Raw genomic sequence first — 21,342 nt, 5'->3', positions numbered from 1 at the left:
ATTTTTCCTGGAGCATTGTTTTGTAAATATCATATGTACTTGTAATAACCTTGAATCTTAATATGTTAAAAGAGAGGATATTATATTTTTTTCACCCTGAATATCAGTAATAATGCAAAAAATAACAGCTGATAAAGTTCAGCACCATAAAAAAATACACAATATGAATTACTGACAAAATTAGATGCTATTCAGTTCTTCTCAAAATCTCTGCTTTAAAAAAGCTCAGTCTTCTAGAATATAACCATGAGGTCCTATGTAAATAAATTAAAAACCAATATAGAAAACTGGTATACAATGACAGTAAAATACTAGCTGCTACTAATAAAACAAAAGCTCCCTGGGAAATGATAAAAATTCTAAGGGACACTGTTTAACGGAAACCTTCCCAAGGTAATGGGAGCCCAATCTTACATGTTTTTCCTGATCCTGCTGATTTCTTAATGAGGCTGGCAAAAATCACATTCACCTTCTCATAAATGATATTCTTGTTAATAGCATTGCAATTGCTTTTTGTTTATTGTTATGGGAAGCAACCTGTCAACATAGTTAAGAATATGTAACTGTTGCAGATATATTCTTGTTACCCCTTATGAGGCATTTATCTCCTTAATTTTGTCCATCTTGAGGAAAGTGAAAATTGTTGATGTCGGCCAATTGTATGTGCATGCTAGATCAGCCATAATCAAACCTCTTCCTCACTGATTTTAATTTTGATGGCTATTTTTATTCTGTAATGGATCACTTCTTGTAGCTTTTTCTTGGGGGACATTTTTTAAACTAAATACAACATGTAATTATTAACTTTACTCATAAAAATCACTAATATGTTTGAACCAATGTTTGGAAAAATATGTGACCACTGGCGACACCAAGGTGCTATTGGACAAATGCTAAACAAAATGATACAGCAGGCTTTCAATCAATCCAGGAATTCTCCTTTCCTTGGCACTCATGATGTGAAAAGTAGCTTGATTAGTAATTCTTTAAAAATATTTTTTGCTCATAAAGAGGTTCCACTGTATAGATATTCTAAGCCATACTACAAATGTTAGCAGAAATATGAACTGCTCCATGCAAAACGGTGATATTCATGGTCATAGCTATGATATTACTATTAGCTATGAGTTATTAATGATATGCAATACAAATGTGTGAGAATTACAGCTTTAAAATGTGGAACCAAGGAAATACGCATTAAATTGTTTAATGGTTGACTGCAATCATTAGAAGTGCTGGTAGTTCTGAGGTGGAATTGAGGGAATACTCATACCTGCAAAAGGAGATGCATATTCTGTGAAAGAATGTTTTAATGCTAAGTAGTATGACCTACAGTAAATTTTTATATATTTGTGTAGCTTGATGTATGTATTTACAAATTGTTGTGTAGTTAGTATTTTTTTTTAATATTTCTATGTAGATTGTGATTTCTCATATATTGATGTGCCTTATATCATGTGCAATTATATATCCTATTATTGTATCATGATCGAATAAAAAAGAGCTAAGTTACGAAATGTTAGTTGTTTACTTTTTAACTGATGTACTGAATTATGATGATTGCTTTTTTTCAGGGTACTGTGACTCCTACCCACTACATCATTTTACATGACAGTAGTGACCTAAAGATAGACTACATTCAGAGATTAACGTACAAGCTCTGTTTTATGTATTACAATTGGCCTGGTGGTATTCGTGTTCCTGCTCCTTGTCAGGTAATCATGTAAAAAAATCTGGTTCAATAGACCTTTTAAGTCAACTGGTTCTAGTTATTAGTGTTTTTCATATCGATAAGTTATTGATATAGAAATTTTAATTTGTTTTTCAAGAAAAGTTATTAATTTGATGATTTTATTTTTCAGTATGCTCATAAACTGGCATACTTGACAGGCCAGCACACACGCAGTCCTCATTCGCATAAATTGTCGAACAAGTTGTTTTTCCTTTAATTTTGATGACAAATTATTCTACCAAAGTAAGTGAAGGTTTAAGTGTTTGCATTTTCACAAAGTTAATTTTACCTTATGACAAGTTACCATGTTGAAGTTGGTTATGGAAGTTTTATTTTTACTTTGAAATGTGGTGAAGATTATATAAATAATATTATAATTGCTGTGCAATTTTATATTTTTGTAATTGCTCTGCATCTTTGCAGAAATACTTAATTATCAAGAATAAAACGAAGTATTTTGTTAGAAGTTTGAATAAAATTGTTGACATTGCTTTACCACCTGCTATTCCCAGTTAATTTTTGAAGGGACTTTGATAATGTATCTACTAGGGTATTCCTGAAAGATAATCGATTTTTTAGAAATAGAAAGAAACTTAATTTCAATAAATGTTGCATAATTTAAATGAATTAAAAGATGTTAAATAAAAGATGAAGGATGATGTATTTCTGTATGATAATGCTTACCAGAAGTTGACATTAAACTTACTCACTCGAGAATTCTAGCTTAACTTAATTTATGAATCAGTTAAGTGCTGTTGAAAATAATAAGTGCATGCAAAAAGATTCAGTTGTAGTATAAGGAAATATTTGAAAACCAACCATACCTTGCTCAAAGTTTATAGTTCTTCACCTACCTGCTTTGACATTTCTTCATTCAATGCTCCCTCTGTCCAGCTTATCTTGGATGTCTTTATTAACACAGCTCATAAGCTTGTAGCAGTTTTCTCCCTACTGTCCATGTCACTACATGAAGTGATACACTCCACACAAAGCTCTTAATCAGGTTTTTCTCATTGAAGTGATCTCTCTTCATTTTTAAAAGCAATATTTCCCTGGAATATCCTACTCTTGAACTTTTCCTATCGTAATTATGCTGCTTAGTAGAAAAAAAACTTTTTCTAAGAAGTGATGAGAACTTTTTGTCGTGTTTCAAAAGGAATCTGCAGTTAATTCATCTTAGGTCTATGATAGAATCACACTAATTAGCAAACCGAAGCATTCGGATCCTAGGTCCATGCATGATCATTACCCCCTCTATCTAAGGTATCCTAAAATTTAAATTCTTTTGCACATATAGATTGAAAACCTTTGTTTGCCATGTATAAAAACCATAAACACAGTAATCAACCCGAAGGTCAGTTTGGTAGGTGATGGTAGAGTTCACCCAGTACTAAGCCCAATACGGCGCGTGAAATTCACATATCAGGGTAGGGGGGCCAGTTCCTTTCCGTTATGGTTTCCCAGAAGACCTGGTACCCGAAAAATCACATAGCTTGGGTGGAACTGCAGGTGCCCTGAGTGCCTTGCCTGGGAATCGAACCAGAGCCCCTCATGTCAGCAGTCCAACGCTCTACCCCCTGGACTACCATGACCTGTTTTTTCATATATATGTGCACCCTTATCTGAAAACTCCATTAATACTACTTTCACATCTTTGCACAAGATTCATATTGTCTTTCTTTCCTTGAACATAACCCAGATTTTATTTAGTAGTTCTAACAGGTTAATCCATGCTGAAATTTATTGAACGCTCTCTTCAGATATACAAAGGCCACATATGTTGGCTTGTCCTTTCATGTGCTTTTTGCTACAATACCTTAAAACCAAATCTAGCCTATTTATGCAAAAACTGTCGGTCAATGCTAATTAATATACAATTGTAAAATACCTCTGGAAAAATGAATTGATGAAAACCTTTGAATTGAAAGAATTCTAGCATATGTATTTTATATTTTTAGAGATTAATTTTGAGGAAACGTTAAGGGTAGCAAGGTGATTATATCTGTAGGTTGGGTTTGCAGATGATCAAGCAATTGTCAGACAAACAAGGAATAACATTTATTGTTGAATGCTTTTTGGTATTAAAGTGAGAGATGATTAATTATAATTGAGAAAATAAGTAGGGTAGATATAACAAAGTTGTAAATATGGCAGGAGAACAGAGGAAAGTGAGAGATTACAGCAAAGAATAACTGATGAGGAAAACTGGAGCAGAATGAACTTTGTTAAATAGCATGAATGCAGCTAGAAACCACGAAGAAAATAATTTGTGGAGAAAAGCATTTACTCAAAATATAATACATAATAGTTGCGAGGGCATCTCAGCATATTGATGATACTAATAAATACGGTAATCAATCTCTTTATTGATTCACATATTTGCATAAAAATAAAACACTAGCATTCCTTACAGGGGTACACTTTTTATGTTCCATTTCTGTGCATATTTACAATTTTCATACAAAGAGAATGACAAAACAATATTAAACAAATCCAAAAGTGATATCATGAAGTCATTCTTATTGAACTGTTTTAGTTCATTAATCAATTTAAGTTACAGTCTGAGCATAGAAAAAGAGTAGCAGATTAATTGTTTTTATTAAAATTTAAAGTTACCTAGGAAACCCAAAAAGATATAACATTTCCCCAGAATAATGTGGTATTGTACTCTTCAAAGGTGATTTGAACTACATTCAGAATTTGAAGAAAAAAAATTTATTATAACCACAAAAATTATGTGCCAATTATTTCTCATTGCATAGTATAAGAAACAAACTGTAACTCATAAAAACTTGATACTCATCACAAGCAAAACAGTAAACAGTTATATTTATTTACATCTTGTCCAGGAACATTGCTGGATGATGCATCTGAGAACACTATATATTTGTAAATGCCTTCAGCACACAAAGTAAGTTTAAAATAAAGTTGAAATTAACATTTAAAATGGTGGTGTAGTGTGATTATGTCACTAAAATGCATTAGTAAGCATGCCTGTCTATTGCCAGGAAAACTTGGATGATAAAGTAAAACCAATTATCATCTACAATACTGTATACACTGCTGTTGCTTTAATCATTTCAGTGGGAAAAATCTGTTTCACTACCTCCAGCACAACAGTAGGTCCCAGTAATATCAACTGAGAGTTCTTATAACAATTGATAAAACTATAAAACAATAATACAGATTATTGCAGAGTAGGAGGTTATTGTGCATGTGTTAATACTATAAGAAACTCCCCCTTTTTCTTCATTTTATAACCTTCCTCTCTTCACAACTAAACCTTTAGCATGTATTTATTTTATTTACATAGCATTTTAACAACAAATTTTACATTAACACTAACACTGAATAACATTTCTAGTACAACATTTAAGGTTATCTCAGGTGCCCCATTAAAAATGAGGAATCTCCATACAGTAATTAACTTATGTAAATACCACTGTCAGTAGCTGCCATTCATTCTAAGAAAATAAAACTGTGAATTGCTAAAAAGGTTTGCCAAGTCAAATGATGAACTTTTCATTTTATAAAAATGTATATACAATACTAATGGATGTACTGTGGCAAGACACACCAAACAATGTCTTTGGATTTTGATCATAACATATTTGTGTCAGCAGCTCATGATAATGGTTATAATAAACAATATTGTGAACAAGAATGTAACCTCTTGGAGAGTACCTCTTTTTCAAGATGCCCAAAGAAAATTTTAATAAAAATGTAGAGAGATCATAGACTTTGTGCCTGGAAAAATAAAAGAACGCAGCTGTAACCAGTACCTCAAGTTACACAATATAAGAAACAAATCTTCAAACAATAACTTCTACTTACAGGTACCATGCTACTGAATTTCACTTTAATTTCTCAATCTGGTGGAAGATAGCTGAAAAGTCTGAATTTGTCTCGTATGTGCGGCCTTACATCTTCTCTCTGAAAGGAAAATGCAAGGCATTTAAAATATCATCCCACAAAAATACACAATAATTATAAAAGCATGTGTAAGATCCAAATCATTACTAACCATTACAACTAAACCTTCAAGGAAAGGAAGCAACTTCATAAGCTCACAATCTGTTCGGTCCATAAACCAGCTTTCAATTGGTATTCCATTCTCCAGTTGGTACCCAAAAGCATGGGGAGAATTATCAACAATGATAGTTTTTGATAAATCCCTTCCTAAAATTGTCAAATCCTTAATGTAATTTCCATTAACACAAACACAGTGCTCTCTAAAAAGTCTGTACCTGAAATGAAACAAAGCAAAGACATTAAAAAAACATAGACATTTTTTAATTTAAAAGTCATTTTCAAATCATAACTTTGTAATCATACTCACTTAATCCATCGTCTTGCTGGATCTAGCAGGTTAAGAAGCTTATTAGCATATACTCTTTTGGAAGCAGTGAACAAAATTACTTCAAAGAGAGATGAAACCCTTTCCAAGAACTCTTGAAAGTAAGGTCGAGTTCGCACAAAGACCTGGTAACTAACTTCTTGGAAAAGCATTGGAAAAGAAAATGAAGCATCCTCCAGTTCTTGTAAGCTGCAGTGGACCAATGTTTCATCCTGTGAAAAACATTATGTAATTTTATTGTATTGAACCAAATCCCACCGGACCTCTGTAGGTCACATTACATCTCTGTAAGCCACATTTGCTGTGTAATCAGGTTTCTTTATATCACTCATTACAAAATGCCCAAAAAACAACACATTAGTCCGAACCCAAAACCAGTAATTTTTATGTAATCCTCGTGTCAACCCTAAATAAAATATATGTCTGAGAGTATGTTAATTTCTTAGCAATTATATTCACAAATTTACTAATCCTCATGAATAAATGCAATACTGTACTTGTATAGACAAAAAATATTCACCTAATGTACACTAACTTTCTACATTGGCAAAGGAATGTTTACCTGTTACCACACATTTTACAACTCCCATGAAATTGCTGATGTAAAATGTAAATCAAATGTTATTTAACTAATATTAATGTTAAATTTCACCCTCTGACAAACACAAATAGGAATTCGTGGTTTTAGTGCGCAAATGAAATCAAAAGGAAAGGATGAAATTGATTTCTAAAAGTACTCATTGCAGTAAATCTTGAGACACCTCTATTATGTTACTACATGGAGCATATCCAAAAAAGTTAATATGCATTCTTTCATGCATATATCCCAAAGAATTCACAGGTTACTACTCTTAATTTTATTACTGACAGCCACAAAAAATGTTTTCAAATTCACCAGTTAATGGCTATCTATCCATAGGTATTTTTGATAGTAAAAGGCAAATAAATTTTCATGACAAACGTTGCTCTAAAATATATTCACACAGTAAATCATGTCACATGTGGAATCATAAGGGACCATGTAATGTTTCCCCTATTTGAAGGTTTCTAAATTAGAACAGGTAAAAATGGGCATGAATATTTGAGAAAAAAATTCATAAGAATGGGCATTTGAGAAAATGGAAGGTGATAATGTTAATTCAAATTGAACTGGACTGGCTTGCTTTAAATTTAATTTCAATATTAAAATGCTATTAGTATGCAACGCAACTATGCACACAGGAATTCTACGCAATTACTTCCATCATCTTTAGAAGGGGTGTAGTTCAGAATAACACAATCATTTTGCTTGTCTGTCAATATTATGCTTCAGATATATCCAGCTTTGACATATTTCTGTCTTCTGCAGATAATACCTTTGAGAAGTATCATTATAAAACGTGGAAATCATCAAAGCAAGGTATGTGGTTCTCTCTTGCTTAAATTTTTAAGTTTTTCAAATTTCCATCAATCATTTGATATTGATAATTTTTCATAACTTAGCTATTAAAATTGATCCCATATGAGAAGTCACTTACTATTTAAAGACAGTTAACGGTCGTGTAAACAAGCTAAAATAACATTGCAACGACTAATACCAGCCAATAGTTAAAATTCATTGCACGTTGCCTATTGCACAGGATGAAAAGACGCGGTTGCACGATTTTGATGGTGAATAGTAGAATGGTGAAATAAAATAACATTTAGAGAAACCGGCAATCAGCCTGTCACGATAATGATTGCCATTAATATTTTGACTAAAAACGTACAGCTAAATGTACAATTGAACCGAACTAAAGTGAGTCGATAACATGGTTGTTCTGGGATGACGTATTTCGGTTGGCACAGCATTTAAATGTACATCTCAAACAATCATAAGTGAAGTTAACTTCATCGAATTAGCATCACAGAATGTAGGTAACGGCTGATATGCCTCATGAGACATGTGATAAGTGAAAAGTGCAAATAAAATCATTTCTTGTTAGTGGTCTGCGTATTTAGGGCAGTAAATATTTATGCACAATGTTACTAATCACTAAATCCGACGAACCATGTTATGGCAATTTTTTTAAATCAGGCTACTGACTTTTAATTAATTAACGGTATTTCGAAAGAAAATCACCTTGGGAGCGTGATGCATTTATCACGAACAGGTGGAAGTGTGAGATCGGTGCCACTGGCCGTAGCCGGAATTGAAGTAAATGCTAAAAGAGCACAACGCTTTTGATCCAATCCACATTGGCGTAAATTAATGATAACTACGTACAGCTACCCACCATATCCACTAAGCCTCACATCGAAACATTAGCACAAAGAATTCGTGTTCAAAACAACGGATGATAGTTCCTTTCCCAGAAATGAGCAGACTATGCTATTATGTAATTAATTCGCACGTGAATTGCGCCAAATCTTAAAACTACCGCAATTCTATGTTTGCAAAAAAAGCCTATATAAGCACGCGCTGGGCGAAATGATTCGGCATACATCAACTTTCCGATAATATTGGCCTTTATGCGTTTAATTTAATACTCGATGATAGTGAATAATGACCGTCAGCTGAACTACCTATTTCTGACCACACACGTACAGGTATGCATATGGTATTAGGGCGAACTTCAACGACGCACCAACTCCCAAGGCGGACAGATAAAATAAAAATGCTCATGCCTCTCAATATTTTGTTAACATCCGCACGCCAAACATTCTGGAAAGATTCCGGCAAATTTTCTTCGATGCGCGATGAAGGGTGACCCTGAGCAACGGAACCAACGCCTGTGCCGCTTCAAGGTCATCCCGTCCTCAGTAATTACGCCACAGACTTCACCCGTATTATCTTCCGCCTCATCGGTTGAGTCAGCGAGGGTGACCGTCAAATGATATTTTCTCAGCGTTTGGCAAGTCTTCCTACTTCCGTGACACATGTTATCCTAATCTATTTTTTCGGTAGGACTTCGCAGAGATGGCATGTTCTATGCACCGAAGATGAAAAGTCCGCAGGTAGCGAAAAACCGTGAGCGCTAATTCTTCAAGGTCTTAGCCAGGCATCGCGAACTGCGCCATGGGCCATTTCACACGTTCTCCTTAAAGGGCTGCCGAGTTTGTCCACCACAAGGAGGATTCTAATGGCCTTTTAAATTTCATATTCCCCGGAAAAATTGCCAGAATGGAAGTAATGTCTTCAACGGACTACCTGCAGATGATTAACAATTCGCAGGAAAACACAAATAAAGTAATAACAGCTAGAAATGCAAGACATTATATACAACAATCTGAAGAAAATCTTATATGCCATTACATTGTGCACAGTAGAAAAAGTAGATGAAGCATCCCTCATCATAATTAACACACAATGAGATGTGGTGTAAAGGCGACAAAGAATTATTAAATACTGATTAAGTTTTACTCGCAAAAGACCTGTGGCCAAATAAGTTCCATAGATAACTTAACAATGAAAAATTATTTCCATGGCTTGAGTACCTGAAATACTATAGGTAAAACACAGTAACACTTGGCAAAGAAAATGTTTTTCCTGAATAATTTTTTTCAATTGCAGAGTCATTCATTGACATTTGCAAAACGGGTACAATTCAAATGGGAAATTAAGAAAAGATATACCTTATGTATGGTTTACAGGCTTTTATAAAGATGAATCTGAATCTCATAATGAAATTAAATTACTTTGGATAACTACTGGGATAAGCTACTGGGATTGATTTAATTGAAATGTATTCGATGGGAATTTTATAAAAACATGAAGAAAAGCAGCTAAGGCAACTACTTAGATCAGGGCATGGGGATACACGTATAGTTCACAATATACATCTGTTACTTCTTATAGAATACTTTCCTCAGAATTCGTATGGAATATTTTTTACATTACCCGACAATATTATTTAATAAAATGCAAATGTCCTAAAAATCAATATCAACTACTAACCACATGATCTCATTAGAATGAATATGATATTGAGCCTGCAAAAAGATGCCCTTGATGATAAAAATTTTCTTATGGTATCACCAACTTCAGATCCTTGAAATTACAAATTTATAAAAACAACATGATACTTGCAAGAAAGATGTCAATATGTCATACATATTTTAAGGGGAGTCTCAATCTTTACTGAATAAAAATGAATAAAGACTTTTCTGACAAAAAAAGCCTAAAATTACCTATGGAAGATAGCTTTTTATTTGAACAAAAACTACTATTATTTAATAACTAACAGATAAAATCAAATATATGCAAAGCTTACCAAATCAAGGACCAGTGAAAATTCAGGACTACTCCTAGTTTTAAGTGGTAATGCTGGACACCGGGCTCGCATCTCCATAGTCAGTGGTGGTAGGTGTTTGATGAAGAAGTATGGATCAAAGGCTTCCCAGTCTTCCTCTTCAGCTGAAGATGATGACACAACCTCCACAACTCCTCCACCACTACCAATCCCTGCCACTGTGTACTCCTCCACCACCTCTCCAGGCTCTCCTTCGCAGGCACCACAAATGTGTTGATGATAGGCACCCTTGTCTTCTTCCTCCCCATTACTTAGTCCCCTGCAACCTACCCTGGCTCCTAGAAGCATTCCACCTAAACCCCCTACAACCACCATTCCCTCATCACCCAAACGCTGCTCACAGTAAGAGAGGGCTAGGGTTGCTTCCTCATCAGGTGTTATGGCATAGCCGCAGTGATGAGATAGTTCTACAGATGGTGGTTAATCAAATCAAAGGTCATTCTGATGATAATTGCACTACATACAGCATGAACCTGGATCTCTACATTGACTCCAAAGGCCTTGCAAAACAGTAGCCAATAACCCTCGCCGCATGATAACTTTCTACTAGGTATCCACTGCTGCACATAACTCACCATTTACGGTAAACTTTTCCACAAATTAAAGGTAGAACAATGCATGACAGATCATGCATGTCAATTTGAAAGTAAAATCAGGGTAAATACTCAATTAAAACTAAAGAAATAATGTTGCTTCAATTTTTCCAACACATTTGGACAAGAGAGATTCCAGGATACTTTTAAAATTAATTAATTTTATTGAAAATTATGTTCTGATGCCAAAATCCACAAATATTTTGCTAGGGACAGGAGTTTGAACTATTTTATGAAGCATTCTACATTTCTGCCTTAAACCTTTTAGACTTTTCTGCACCATCCACACCTACTTCGCTATGAAAAACTTAAGGATAATTTTTTGAAACATGTAATCTGAGTAAAGTTTTTCATTTGCATTAGTTTTGTACAGAAAGTATTTAAGATCAAAAATCCAAATTGAAAAACATGGTAAGTATTTAACTTTTATGAAATTTTTGGTAAGAATGGCAAATAATAAGAGAATATTTCATGAAAATGTTTAACCCTTGAAATACAATTTGGACAGAGCATAAATGGGTCTATAACAAAGAAAAACTGTGTCCTATTGCCAACTGATTAAGCCATTGAATATTTTGAGGGTTATTTAAATCCAAAATACTTAGGAAAGGCAAACAACATGAAATCGCCTGATTTATTCATCATAAATTAAGAAGGATCATTGCTGGATTGTTTTACATGTCATTATATAAACTATATAGAACATCTATTGTGGTTCCTTGGCATCACCTGTGGTTGTGTCATATGAGCAAATTACCTCTTGTCCTTAAAACTAGCCAAAAGAAAGAGGTCAAACATACACATTCAAATGAACTAACTGTCCTAAGAGATCAGGAGATTTAAAAGAAATCAATAACCAGAAGTCACCCATATCAATGAACACCAGTATCCTGCCATTCTTCCATGCCTGCAGCAATGAGTCAATATTCTTACCATCTTATCTCGCCAAGATATACATGAATCATGCCTATTAAATACCCCACATATGCTGATAATGAGGTACTGAACTTAAGGCTGTTCAATCTATTTTGTTGTTTTTATGATTGGGCCTGGCAATTAAGAGTAAAATAATTCTTCCCCCCTCCCCACCATATAAGGCAACAGCAAAACCTATGACTTAAGGCTCTATGTTAACCACTGCTAACTGTTAAGTTTGCCTGCCCCCGATACATCTGCAATATACTGAAGCTGATTACATTTGCTCCTAAGTTAGGTGAATGTACGATATGGATTGAATATAAATTTTCCAGCAACTCCTCATCTCCCCTCTAGAACCCCATCAAATGATTATTAAACAATTATTCAATCCATTATTTTTTGACATAATGATAATGACGCACATAGAGTGTAAGATAGTGAGAACACAAAGAAAGTTCTTCTCTTGGTCCACAAAACTATTCTTTCAAAATATGAACAGATTCTTGTTCAATAAAGGCTCTGTACCTAGATACCCCACCTTTCATATCACATATTTAGTAACACATTAGAGACTATGAGAGAGACCTAAGAAAATGAAACCCTTATCAGCTTTATAAATGAGATAATTAAAAAATTGAAGATGCGGAACAGATTCTAGCTGCATGGTAATATCAAGCAAGATTTCGGAATCTTAGTCAATGACAAGGTAAAGGCAGTACAAATCATATTAACACCAGAAGACAGATGATTATACAGAAGAATGATGGTTGCATTAGTTTATAAACCAGCGAATGAGCTAACAGTTAAAAATCAAGGCATTATTACATAATGGAGTTGCTATTCTTTATGAAAAATACAACTAATCATTTATCTCTTAATAATTACATGAATTGTTATTTTTTAATTAAAAGAAGAAATGACAATTTAATATTGTTTTCGAAGTTTAAGAAATGAATTGTAGTCATATCCTGTCTCAAATGCTGTCCACTGATAGGCATTTCAGCCATTGCCTTAGCATGTAGATTGATCAAGTTTTGTAGCATTCTGATATTGGTTTAACCGACTCCTATCAATGCAAGAATGACTTAAGTCTCAATCCACTGGTTACTACTGATTTGAGCACTTCCTACATCTATTTCCACTCTCCACAATCTCAGGACTAGAAAGGCCTTGAAAAAATATTTTCCTCTGGTAATACCAACTGAGGACTTAAAATTGGGTTAATCTGTAGTAGAAGGTGTCACTTCAGAGATTAACAGTCAGCAACATGTAAATGAAAGAGAAAGAGAAAAAAATGACATACCAGTGGCTTTGGCATCTTCATCATCGAGAAGGCAAGTGATGTCGTCAGGTGGAGTTGGTGAAGGAGGTGATGCTGGTGATGCCAAGTGTGCCTCTCGCAAACCATTTTCAACTTCACTCAAACCATCTCTTAACACTAGTCCCAATTCTTCGGGTTTAGGAGGGGGGCTACCTTCAAATGGCTGAACAGTATGGAAGGCAGGGCTAAAGAGGGATATATCTCCTACAGCTGCTGTGCCCCCATCATTCACATCTAGTTGTTGCCAGTTCTCTTTCGTTTCTTCATTTTCCACACAAGACATCAGTTTCAGCGGCTGAAATATTTACCAAAGAAAGTTGTCACTAACACATTAAATATGCTGGTTAATATTTGAATGGTACAATGAAATAAAATGAGCTTGTACCATAAAATTATGAAAAAATTCAAATCAAACATAACCCATACAAATAAATTCAAGCAAGTACACTTAAGTCCATCATCTTTCCAATGAAGAACACAACTGAATCCATCATTGGGATATGATTTCATTCACTATAAGAAGAATACAAAATGTTTTTGCATGGAAATTTAGGTTTTTAACTGAAAAATAATTCTCACAACCCTTACCTTCACAATTGGCTTGGCAGCTGGCATTGTTGCTCCAGGACTTTTTGGTATTAAAGGTGTAGAGGATATTATGGTTTCATCATGAATCATGCTGTCATTAACACTGTTCCTTCTTCTTTTCCTTTTTTTCTTTAGTTTCACGATTGGTGATGATATTGCTATCACAATACTAGAATCTGGTGCTGCAGTGGTTGCCATTGGTTGGTCATTTACCCTCCCTCCCCTATTTTCTGAATTTACTTTGTTACCTTGTTTAGTTGGAGTCACAAGGCCAGATTTGATGTGCAAAACGTTTCCTCTCGAAGTCTAAAAAAATGAAGAATATTCGAAAAAACTAGAATGACGGCCAAAAGAAAATTTTATCACAACTGACTTTGAACTTCAAGCATTTCAACATACAATAACTCCCGGAATAACTTACAATTACATATTAACTTTCCTACAATGATCTAGCATTTATATGTCTACAACTTTATATAATTCTTTAAATTTACAGTAACATTTATGCATTTCTACTTTTTGTTCTCTATATTGAAGCGTCGTTATTAAGTGAAACTTTAAATCAAATTTATAAGTCTGAATGACATAACTTAGCTTCACCTATTAAAATCCAGTGACTTGACCGGATGAACGTGAAACTTGGATAAACAAAATAAAATCACCAATACTAAATTCTTACAATACAATGGGTTTCATGCAGGAATTCTAAAACTTTCTGCAGAAAATTGAAGTACAGACAATATTAAAGAAAAACTTGACATTAAACAATGGACAAAATTCCCTCAGCCAAAGTATTTACAAATGCAAGCATGACATTTTGAAAGACTTATTAAAGAATTATTAGAAGTACTTTTTTTTAAGGGAGGCAAAAATACTAAGATTTTCCAGAGGTAAATTTTCATTTTAACTGACACACATTAGCATCAACATGCAAATGTAAAAAAATTTTATATGAGATAAAAACTCTTCACCATAAAAGGTCTTTCATATGTTCGTTTACCTTTTTGTGTTCCCGTCATACTAATAGCTATTAAAACAAGTCTATCACAAACTCAAATCATTGGTGTGTGTCATGAATTTACTTCAAAATGACAAAAATTGACTTTGAAAGATTGCAACTTTTCCACTCGTTAAGATTATTGCTTTAGGTAATATCTTGATACATTTAACAGAATAGCACCAGGTACTACAGAAATTCAAGATCAGAAGGAAACAACATGAAGCAAAACATCTTAAAATGACTCCCTAGTACATGAAGTTTACAACTTCAATTATTAAGGCATGACTGAACATAATCTCCAGGTCCAAGGCATTTGTACCACCTCTCCTCCTCAGAAGTAAGAAAAATTTAGTCGCAAAATAAGCACCACATTTAGAAAAATAGTATTCGATAAACACATATGGATTGGTCGTTGCACGCCATAATGTTAAAAGCATTATCGGTGTACTTATGTTATGCCTGGATGAATTGAATACTTTCCCAAACAAAATTGCACAAAACTATTTTGATAAATCAACTTATTTATTATCTCTCCTAGATGTTAAAAATAGGTTTTTCAGGATAATTCACATCAAATTAAATCTTTATGTTCATACCTCTTTCAATAGATTTGCACCATTTCGCCTCCTGCAGCGGCAGCCTCCAACTCCTCCATTAGCTACCATTCGTCGTGCACGATTGAGCCTCTTGAGTGATCCTGTTCGTGTGCCACCACCTATTGATGTCCCACCAGAGTTCACTATTACCACTGATGTTCCTCCTCTCAAGGAGCGACCAATACTCCCACCACCACCTCTCTGCTCACTTCGAAGCCACATTCCACTATTACACACAAGATCCTTAAAATGGACTTAGCTTGCCAAGTTCTTCTTGCAATAATTCTGAGGAGCTCACAAGTGGAATCCCAACTAGCTGCAAGAACCAAAACTGTGTGTGATGTAGGATGGCAGAGATGTCAAAGGTAGGCAAAAGCCTACACTACATATTCAAATATTGGATAAAGGGAACTCATTTACTTCACCTAGTACAGAGCACCAAAGAGTTCCATAACTGTTTCCTCGGAATCATCTGCAACCAGACAATTAAGAAACATCAACATATGCACACATCATTTAGAGTTTAAAAGTCAGTATTTCTTGCTAGTACAATTAAGAAAGTCCAATTAATTGACACTTTTTATCTTCACGTAAGCTTTAAAAAGTTCCATTTTTCAAAAAAGTTTATTTTTAATTATGAGCTAAATATTAATTAATGGCAACACATAGAGTGAAAGTAGGTGGGCTGGCCCCTGACAACTATTATGTACTACTTCTCACTTTAACTTCCTATCATCTCCTTCACCAGTTCTTCATACATTCTACCTGTCTGCTATTCTCTTCCTTCCTCGACCCAACTTACTTAACATTCTCCCTTCACATCATATCAATAAAATGGACTTCAACAACCAACCCATTATATCTCAATGTTTCTTCCAGCCAAGTTTTTTGCCTTTTAAATTCATCTAGCAACTACCTAATTGCTCCCAACATTATTAAAACTGCATCATTATTCTTTCTCTTTGCCTATTTCTCAATAATTAACCATACCCACAACTCAAAAGCCTCTTGTCAACATCTGTCTTTGGTATTTGTATCCTTCCTTTGCGTACCAGTCATCAAGTCCATTCTGCGTTTCTTCCCTTCCAAACGCTTCTTTTGTCAACAATATTCTTCTTCAAATATTCCCTATTATTCAACTTACCCAATGATTCAAATAATTTTTCACACCACTCTGGTTTCAAAACTTATGCATCATCGTCTGGTGCAGCAAAACAACTTCCTTATATACAGCTCAGTTGGGTGGGAGGGGGAGGAGGAAGATCAAGAAAGGAGGGAGGAGATGAAGGTGGTAAGGAAAACTGACCCATTTCATCACAGCTGAAAGGATAGGGGAATATGCATGAAAGTCATTGATAAGAATAACTCCAGAGTCACAGCTTCACTTATTATACTTCTTGCTGTTTTTAAGAGTTGAGCTCGCATTGGTTATGTGAAAGAGCAATTAATTAGATTTAATATAACTTTTTTGTTCAGAGGATAAAAGACAATGTGGAATCTTAGAAGAAAGTAGTCTTTATGAACTAACTAGTAAAAACTGTAAAAACGACCATGATCACTTAATGAACCAATTTGATTAAGTTTTTTTTATCCTAGAGCCATCTAAGTGATTGTCTAGATAATTATTAGAACTTTTCAAATTACCAACATTACCCCAACACTTGAAAACAATTAGAAAATTTAAAAAGAAGCTATGACTCTAAAGTTACTCTTATCAATGACAGTTTCATGTTTCCTGACCATTTCTTCATCATTTCAGCTATGATAAAATTACTTCAATTTTACAAGGACCTTCTTCCCTTCCTGCTTGCTTTGGTCAACCTTTCTTCTTGTTCCTCACCCACCTAACTTAGTTTACATAAGGAATTTGTTTTTCTGCTTCACTACACCAGATGAAAATGCTTAAGCATTAAAACGAGGGTGGTACAAAACATTGCTTTATACACAGAAACCTACCATAGAAGATTTAAAACATTTAATGGTAATGAATACCACAATGCTTCACAAAAACTTACTCAGTATTCCTACTTCTCGAAAAACGCATTACTGATTACATTTCAGGAAGGCAATTAAGCAGTGTTCATTTAATACCCTAGATAAGGCAATCACAATCAATTTGTAGCCATGTGTAAACAATTTTTTTATAGCTACAGATACCGTTCCAAGTTATTCCCTATCCATCAATGCACATAAATGAAAACTTTTGACTCATGGACCCCGATATCTTGCCTGTCCCCCATTTCATCAATATACCATACATTGGAATTAAAAGGGGCAACAATGGAAGAATTTGATATTTATGCAGCATCCCAATTCAAAAAAAATTTAAGGGCATATTCAAATGTATGTACGGTCCACCAACATATTTTCCCTTTTGCTAATTCAATTAATTAATAATCCAATATCTACAATTAGGAGTAAGCTAATTGGCAGGTTCTGCACCTAACAAAATTTCATACCTATTGTCAGATTTGGAACTCCAAAAAATCACAGATTGAATGAGGATAAAAGTGCTCAGAGGCATCATCCAGGATTCAAACTCTGGGCCCTACAGTCGGTAGCACAGTGCTCTATTGAATATACAGTGTGCCCTTCCTCCGTTATAGTGATTAGTAGTAGAAAAGTAGATAAGATTCACCAGAACATTACTAACCAGTAAAAATTTAAATATTACAATTCACCATCACAACTGCACTTTAATCCTTCAATAGATTCAAAAGCCAACAACCTGCATTGATTAGATTATACTTCGGGATTCAATTAATTCAGTGATTTCCAAAATTGCAAAGAGAGACACAAATTTGTGTTCCCAATAAGTCCTTGTAATGTTTTAAGCTTAGGATTTTAGCAATAATTTACTCTAAAACTAAGGCTGGAGTGAAGAGTGAGTTTGACTTATTCTCCACTTTAAGCACTAAACTATGGTTTTGATGCCAACTGAATATGATAAAATAACATGATACATCTAGGGAAAAAAATGTATGACATAATCACTGTTAAAGCATGTGTGATTTGAATTATATAAACCCTTGGAGGGGATCTCGATGGTGTGGTCGCTATCATACAGGCTTCCCACCCAGAGGGCCCGGGTTCAAATTCTAGCAGTGTTGAATATTTTTCAGTGGTATCTCGATCCCTACTTGAGGTGCTTTGTGGAGGGCATTTTGAATAAGTATGCCGTCCATCGGATGGGACGTTAAGCTGAGGACCCCTTGGTGCCTTTCATTACGAGTAGGTTAATGCTGACGCCGGGTTTCTCTCCATCCCTTAAGGTGCAAATGACCTCAGCTGTCCATCGCCTCCCTTAATACTACTAAACTCATGGCACTTAAAGAATCAAATAACATTCCTCTAATACGAGTATTATCTCTTAATAGCATGTAAGTCCTTTAGTAAGAAACGGCACTTTATTGCATGATACTACTTACAATCTAGAGGGCAGGGTGAGACTTACTTTCATAAAATCCAAATAATTAAACAGCATGCATTTATGCAATCTTTAGTCATGTAACCATACACTTCAGCCAGGACCCCACTAATATCAGCATAGATAACCATGCAATTTTTGGCATAATATTTTTTTATTTTATTTGACAAAGCCAATAACTATGAAAACTGAACATTTCAGTGCACCCTGGAATTATTTTGTGATGTTGTAACTTCTACTCTCTTAATAATGTCAATGACAACTTATTTTATTTATTTATCGATTTCATTGGGCGAGGTTGTGACTTATAGTCCCTTATTTCACCTAACCCTAACCTTAGAGACAATTAGATGCAGCCAAGCCCTAGATGGAGAATGAAAATCCACCTAGGCGGAAATCGAACCCGCGCCCTCTGGGTTGTTAGGCGAGGACCTTACCCCGCCGCCACTTATATGGTAAAAAAAATTCTTAGTAATGCCGGCAGATATCTCATCAATTCCTAGTTTAAATTTAAATATTAATACAAATGGGGATCAATTCATACAATATTTCGTAAAGTGCAAGAAGGAATGGGTAACAATTTTCTATCACAACTTTTGGAAACTCAGAATTGTCAAAATGATCACGATAATAAAGGCAATGTTCTCTCACTTGCAATTATCCTAAGAATATCATTTAAAAATCTGAATCAAAGCCTTCATTAAATAAATGAGTCTTCATGAAAAACTTCTTTCAAATAAGTACGTAATGAAATATTTACTAATTACCAATGTTTTTATCATAATTATGACCAAGGTGATACAAGGATCAATGCTCTCAATAATTAATTATAAAATTTTAACGCATCTCCTTTCACCAATGCCCCTAACAATAAAATGATACACCGAAAACGAAAAAAACATTGCAGTAGTTTGATAACCAATACGTTATCAAACTACTGCAATGTTAGCTCTTGAAAAATAAATGGATAAAAATTACAATATACAACGAATGCAATCATATGACCATAAATTATATAAAGGCTGCAAGTATGAGGAGTATTGACTGGAATTGGGATCCCATTAAAGATTTTTAGGTCCTTTTGCCATTGTTTTTTTTCTGAGACGTCTCTCACTTTCGGCTCGATTAATCAATACGCGCTGAGGACGAAGTGTGGAACACGCCCGGGGGAGGCGACCTTATGACGTCACAGCAAATTCATGACATCACGTGACCAAGAACACCCCAGCCCCTCACACCACTTTCTTCGACTATAACGATCTCCAAAGGCTGCGTAATTACAGAATGTGAGTTTCGAGAAACTTGAAGCTATGTTCAAAAGCTTAACCAAACCAGTAGTTATTTATCATTGATGATCTTTCATGAAAAGTTCAATGATTTTTCATACACCGTCAACGAACAAATATGATGCACCAAATGCCGCGAATATTAAATATCAGTATTACATCTATAGCCGGTTTCTCGAGATACCCAAATATTTCATAACAAACACTTGTAACATCATTAAGGTATTGGTTTCAATTCACGAGTTAAACAATGAAGCAATGTACTACGAAGAGCTATGAAATGTCCCATTCAGGGAGTGTGATATGTCATATGGGTGAAGAAAACGACTACTATTATGAAGAATACGAAAATAAATAACTAACAACTTCACTACGAGCGTCGGCGCATTATTTACTTAACTTTCCACTGAACAATTCGGAAGTTTTCCCACATCAGATAAATCAGAGACTACTACTATTTACCACAAATCAATAAATGCAAAGTGATACGTTTTCAAAATACCGACGGTTTCACTAACTTCGGAAATAAAATCGGCGATTGCAACATCAATATATACTAATATCTCTGCGTATATTTCCAACGTTTAAGCAATTTACAAGAAAAAACATGAATGAGGTTTTATTTACAGCATAAAAAAAAACTTCAACTAAGGGTTCTGCCTGTCGCACGACTTAAATACGAACAAGAAAGAATACACTTGGCAGTAATGCTAAAGAGCTTTAAGCGCGCTATTCTGGTCATACGACAAATTCCTACACATTAGCACGTGATTAAAAAGCAACTCTTTAAATACCATAAAGGCGGGCTTTTCTCCCTCCAAATCGAAAATGATGGCAGTCGTTACGGTTTGAAACATCCAACAATTCGAAGTGGCAAATTTCAATGTAACAGTTCAAACAAAAGCTGCTAATTGTGAAAAAATGATCGTCTGAGCAACAACTAATGCTAAATAATCTAAAACTTACCTCGAAAAAAGAGTAGATCCTTTTCCTGAAAGACCTGCTTTAGCGCGTCAGATATGCCCGGATGAAGGCTCACTGTCATGGTGGACGAAACTCGTACTACAATTAATGGATCTTCGATCGGGTTCGAACTATCACATCTAAGTACAACCTTCAACAGTCTAAGTAGCTGATAAATGAAAATTATGAATAGTACTAAAATTTATATTTGTGTAATAATTTCCTGCATGTTTATTAACTTCAAAGGTTCTTTGAACTTTAATTACATAACAACGCCACCAACTGGAATT

General features: G+C 34.6%; 2 protein-coding genes across 3 annotated transcripts in view; one reads left to right on the top strand and one right to left on the bottom strand.

The window, feature by feature from the left end:
- Positions 1-2,176, top strand: part of AGO3 (Argonaute 3) — a 47,038-nt gene extending 44,862 nt beyond the window's left edge. The window contains exons 19-20 of the mRNA XM_071583249.1: positions 1,575-1,715; positions 1,863-2,176. Of these exons, the coding sequence (XP_071439350.1) occupies positions 1,575-1,715; positions 1,863-1,949 (228 nt within the window). The 3' untranslated portion in view covers positions 1,950-2,176. The remainder of the gene's footprint in view (positions 1-1,574; positions 1,716-1,862) is intronic.
- A 1,902-nt stretch (positions 2,177-4,078) lies between these two features.
- Positions 4,079-21,146, bottom strand: LOC139693407 (uncharacterized). 2 transcript variants are annotated; one of them, XM_071591549.1, is made up of 10 exons: positions 21,056-21,146; positions 15,802-15,848; positions 15,377-15,692; positions 13,781-14,086; positions 13,175-13,487; positions 10,322-10,767; positions 6,072-6,301; positions 5,757-5,979; positions 5,567-5,665; positions 4,079-5,479 (listed from the first exon to the last, which is right to left on the bottom strand). In XM_071591549.1, the coding sequence occupies exons 3-9, from the start codon at positions 15,596-15,598 to the stop codon at positions 5,600-5,602; spliced, it is 1,806 nt and encodes a 601-aa protein (XP_071447650.1). In that variant the 5' UTR covers positions 15,599-15,692; positions 15,802-15,848; positions 21,056-21,146; the 3' UTR covers positions 4,079-5,479; positions 5,567-5,599. The 2 variants fall into 2 exon arrangements, with proteins under 2 accessions (XP_071447650.1, XP_071447642.1); XM_071591541.1 differs by having other exon boundaries at positions 15,377-15,848.
- Between the last annotated feature and the right edge of the window lie 196 nt (positions 21,147-21,342).

The sequence above is a fragment of the Hetaerina americana genome, unplaced genomic scaffold, assembly GCF_022747635.1.
Source record: "Hetaerina americana unplaced genomic scaffold, ioHetAmer1.1.p SCAF_1, whole genome shotgun sequence".
In the NCBI taxonomy this organism is placed as follows: domain Eukaryota; kingdom Metazoa; phylum Arthropoda; class Insecta; order Odonata; family Calopterygidae; genus Hetaerina; species Hetaerina americana.
This window is presented reverse-complemented; position numbering and strand designations above follow the sequence as displayed.

Coding starts and splice junctions, on each gene's coding strand:
- LOC139693407 (XM_071591541.1), bottom strand. CDS start 15,598: ATGTGGCTTCGAAGTGAGCAGAGAGGTGGTGGTGGGAGTATTGGTCGC. Junction 13,488..13,780: donor CTGCCAAGCCAATTGTGAAG/GTAAGGGTTGTG, acceptor TAAATATTTCAG/CCGCTGAAACTGATGTCTTG. Junction 6,302..10,321: donor TTTCACTGGTCCTTGATTTG/GTAAGCTTTGCA, acceptor TGTTTTTCACAG/GATGAAACATTGGTCCACTG.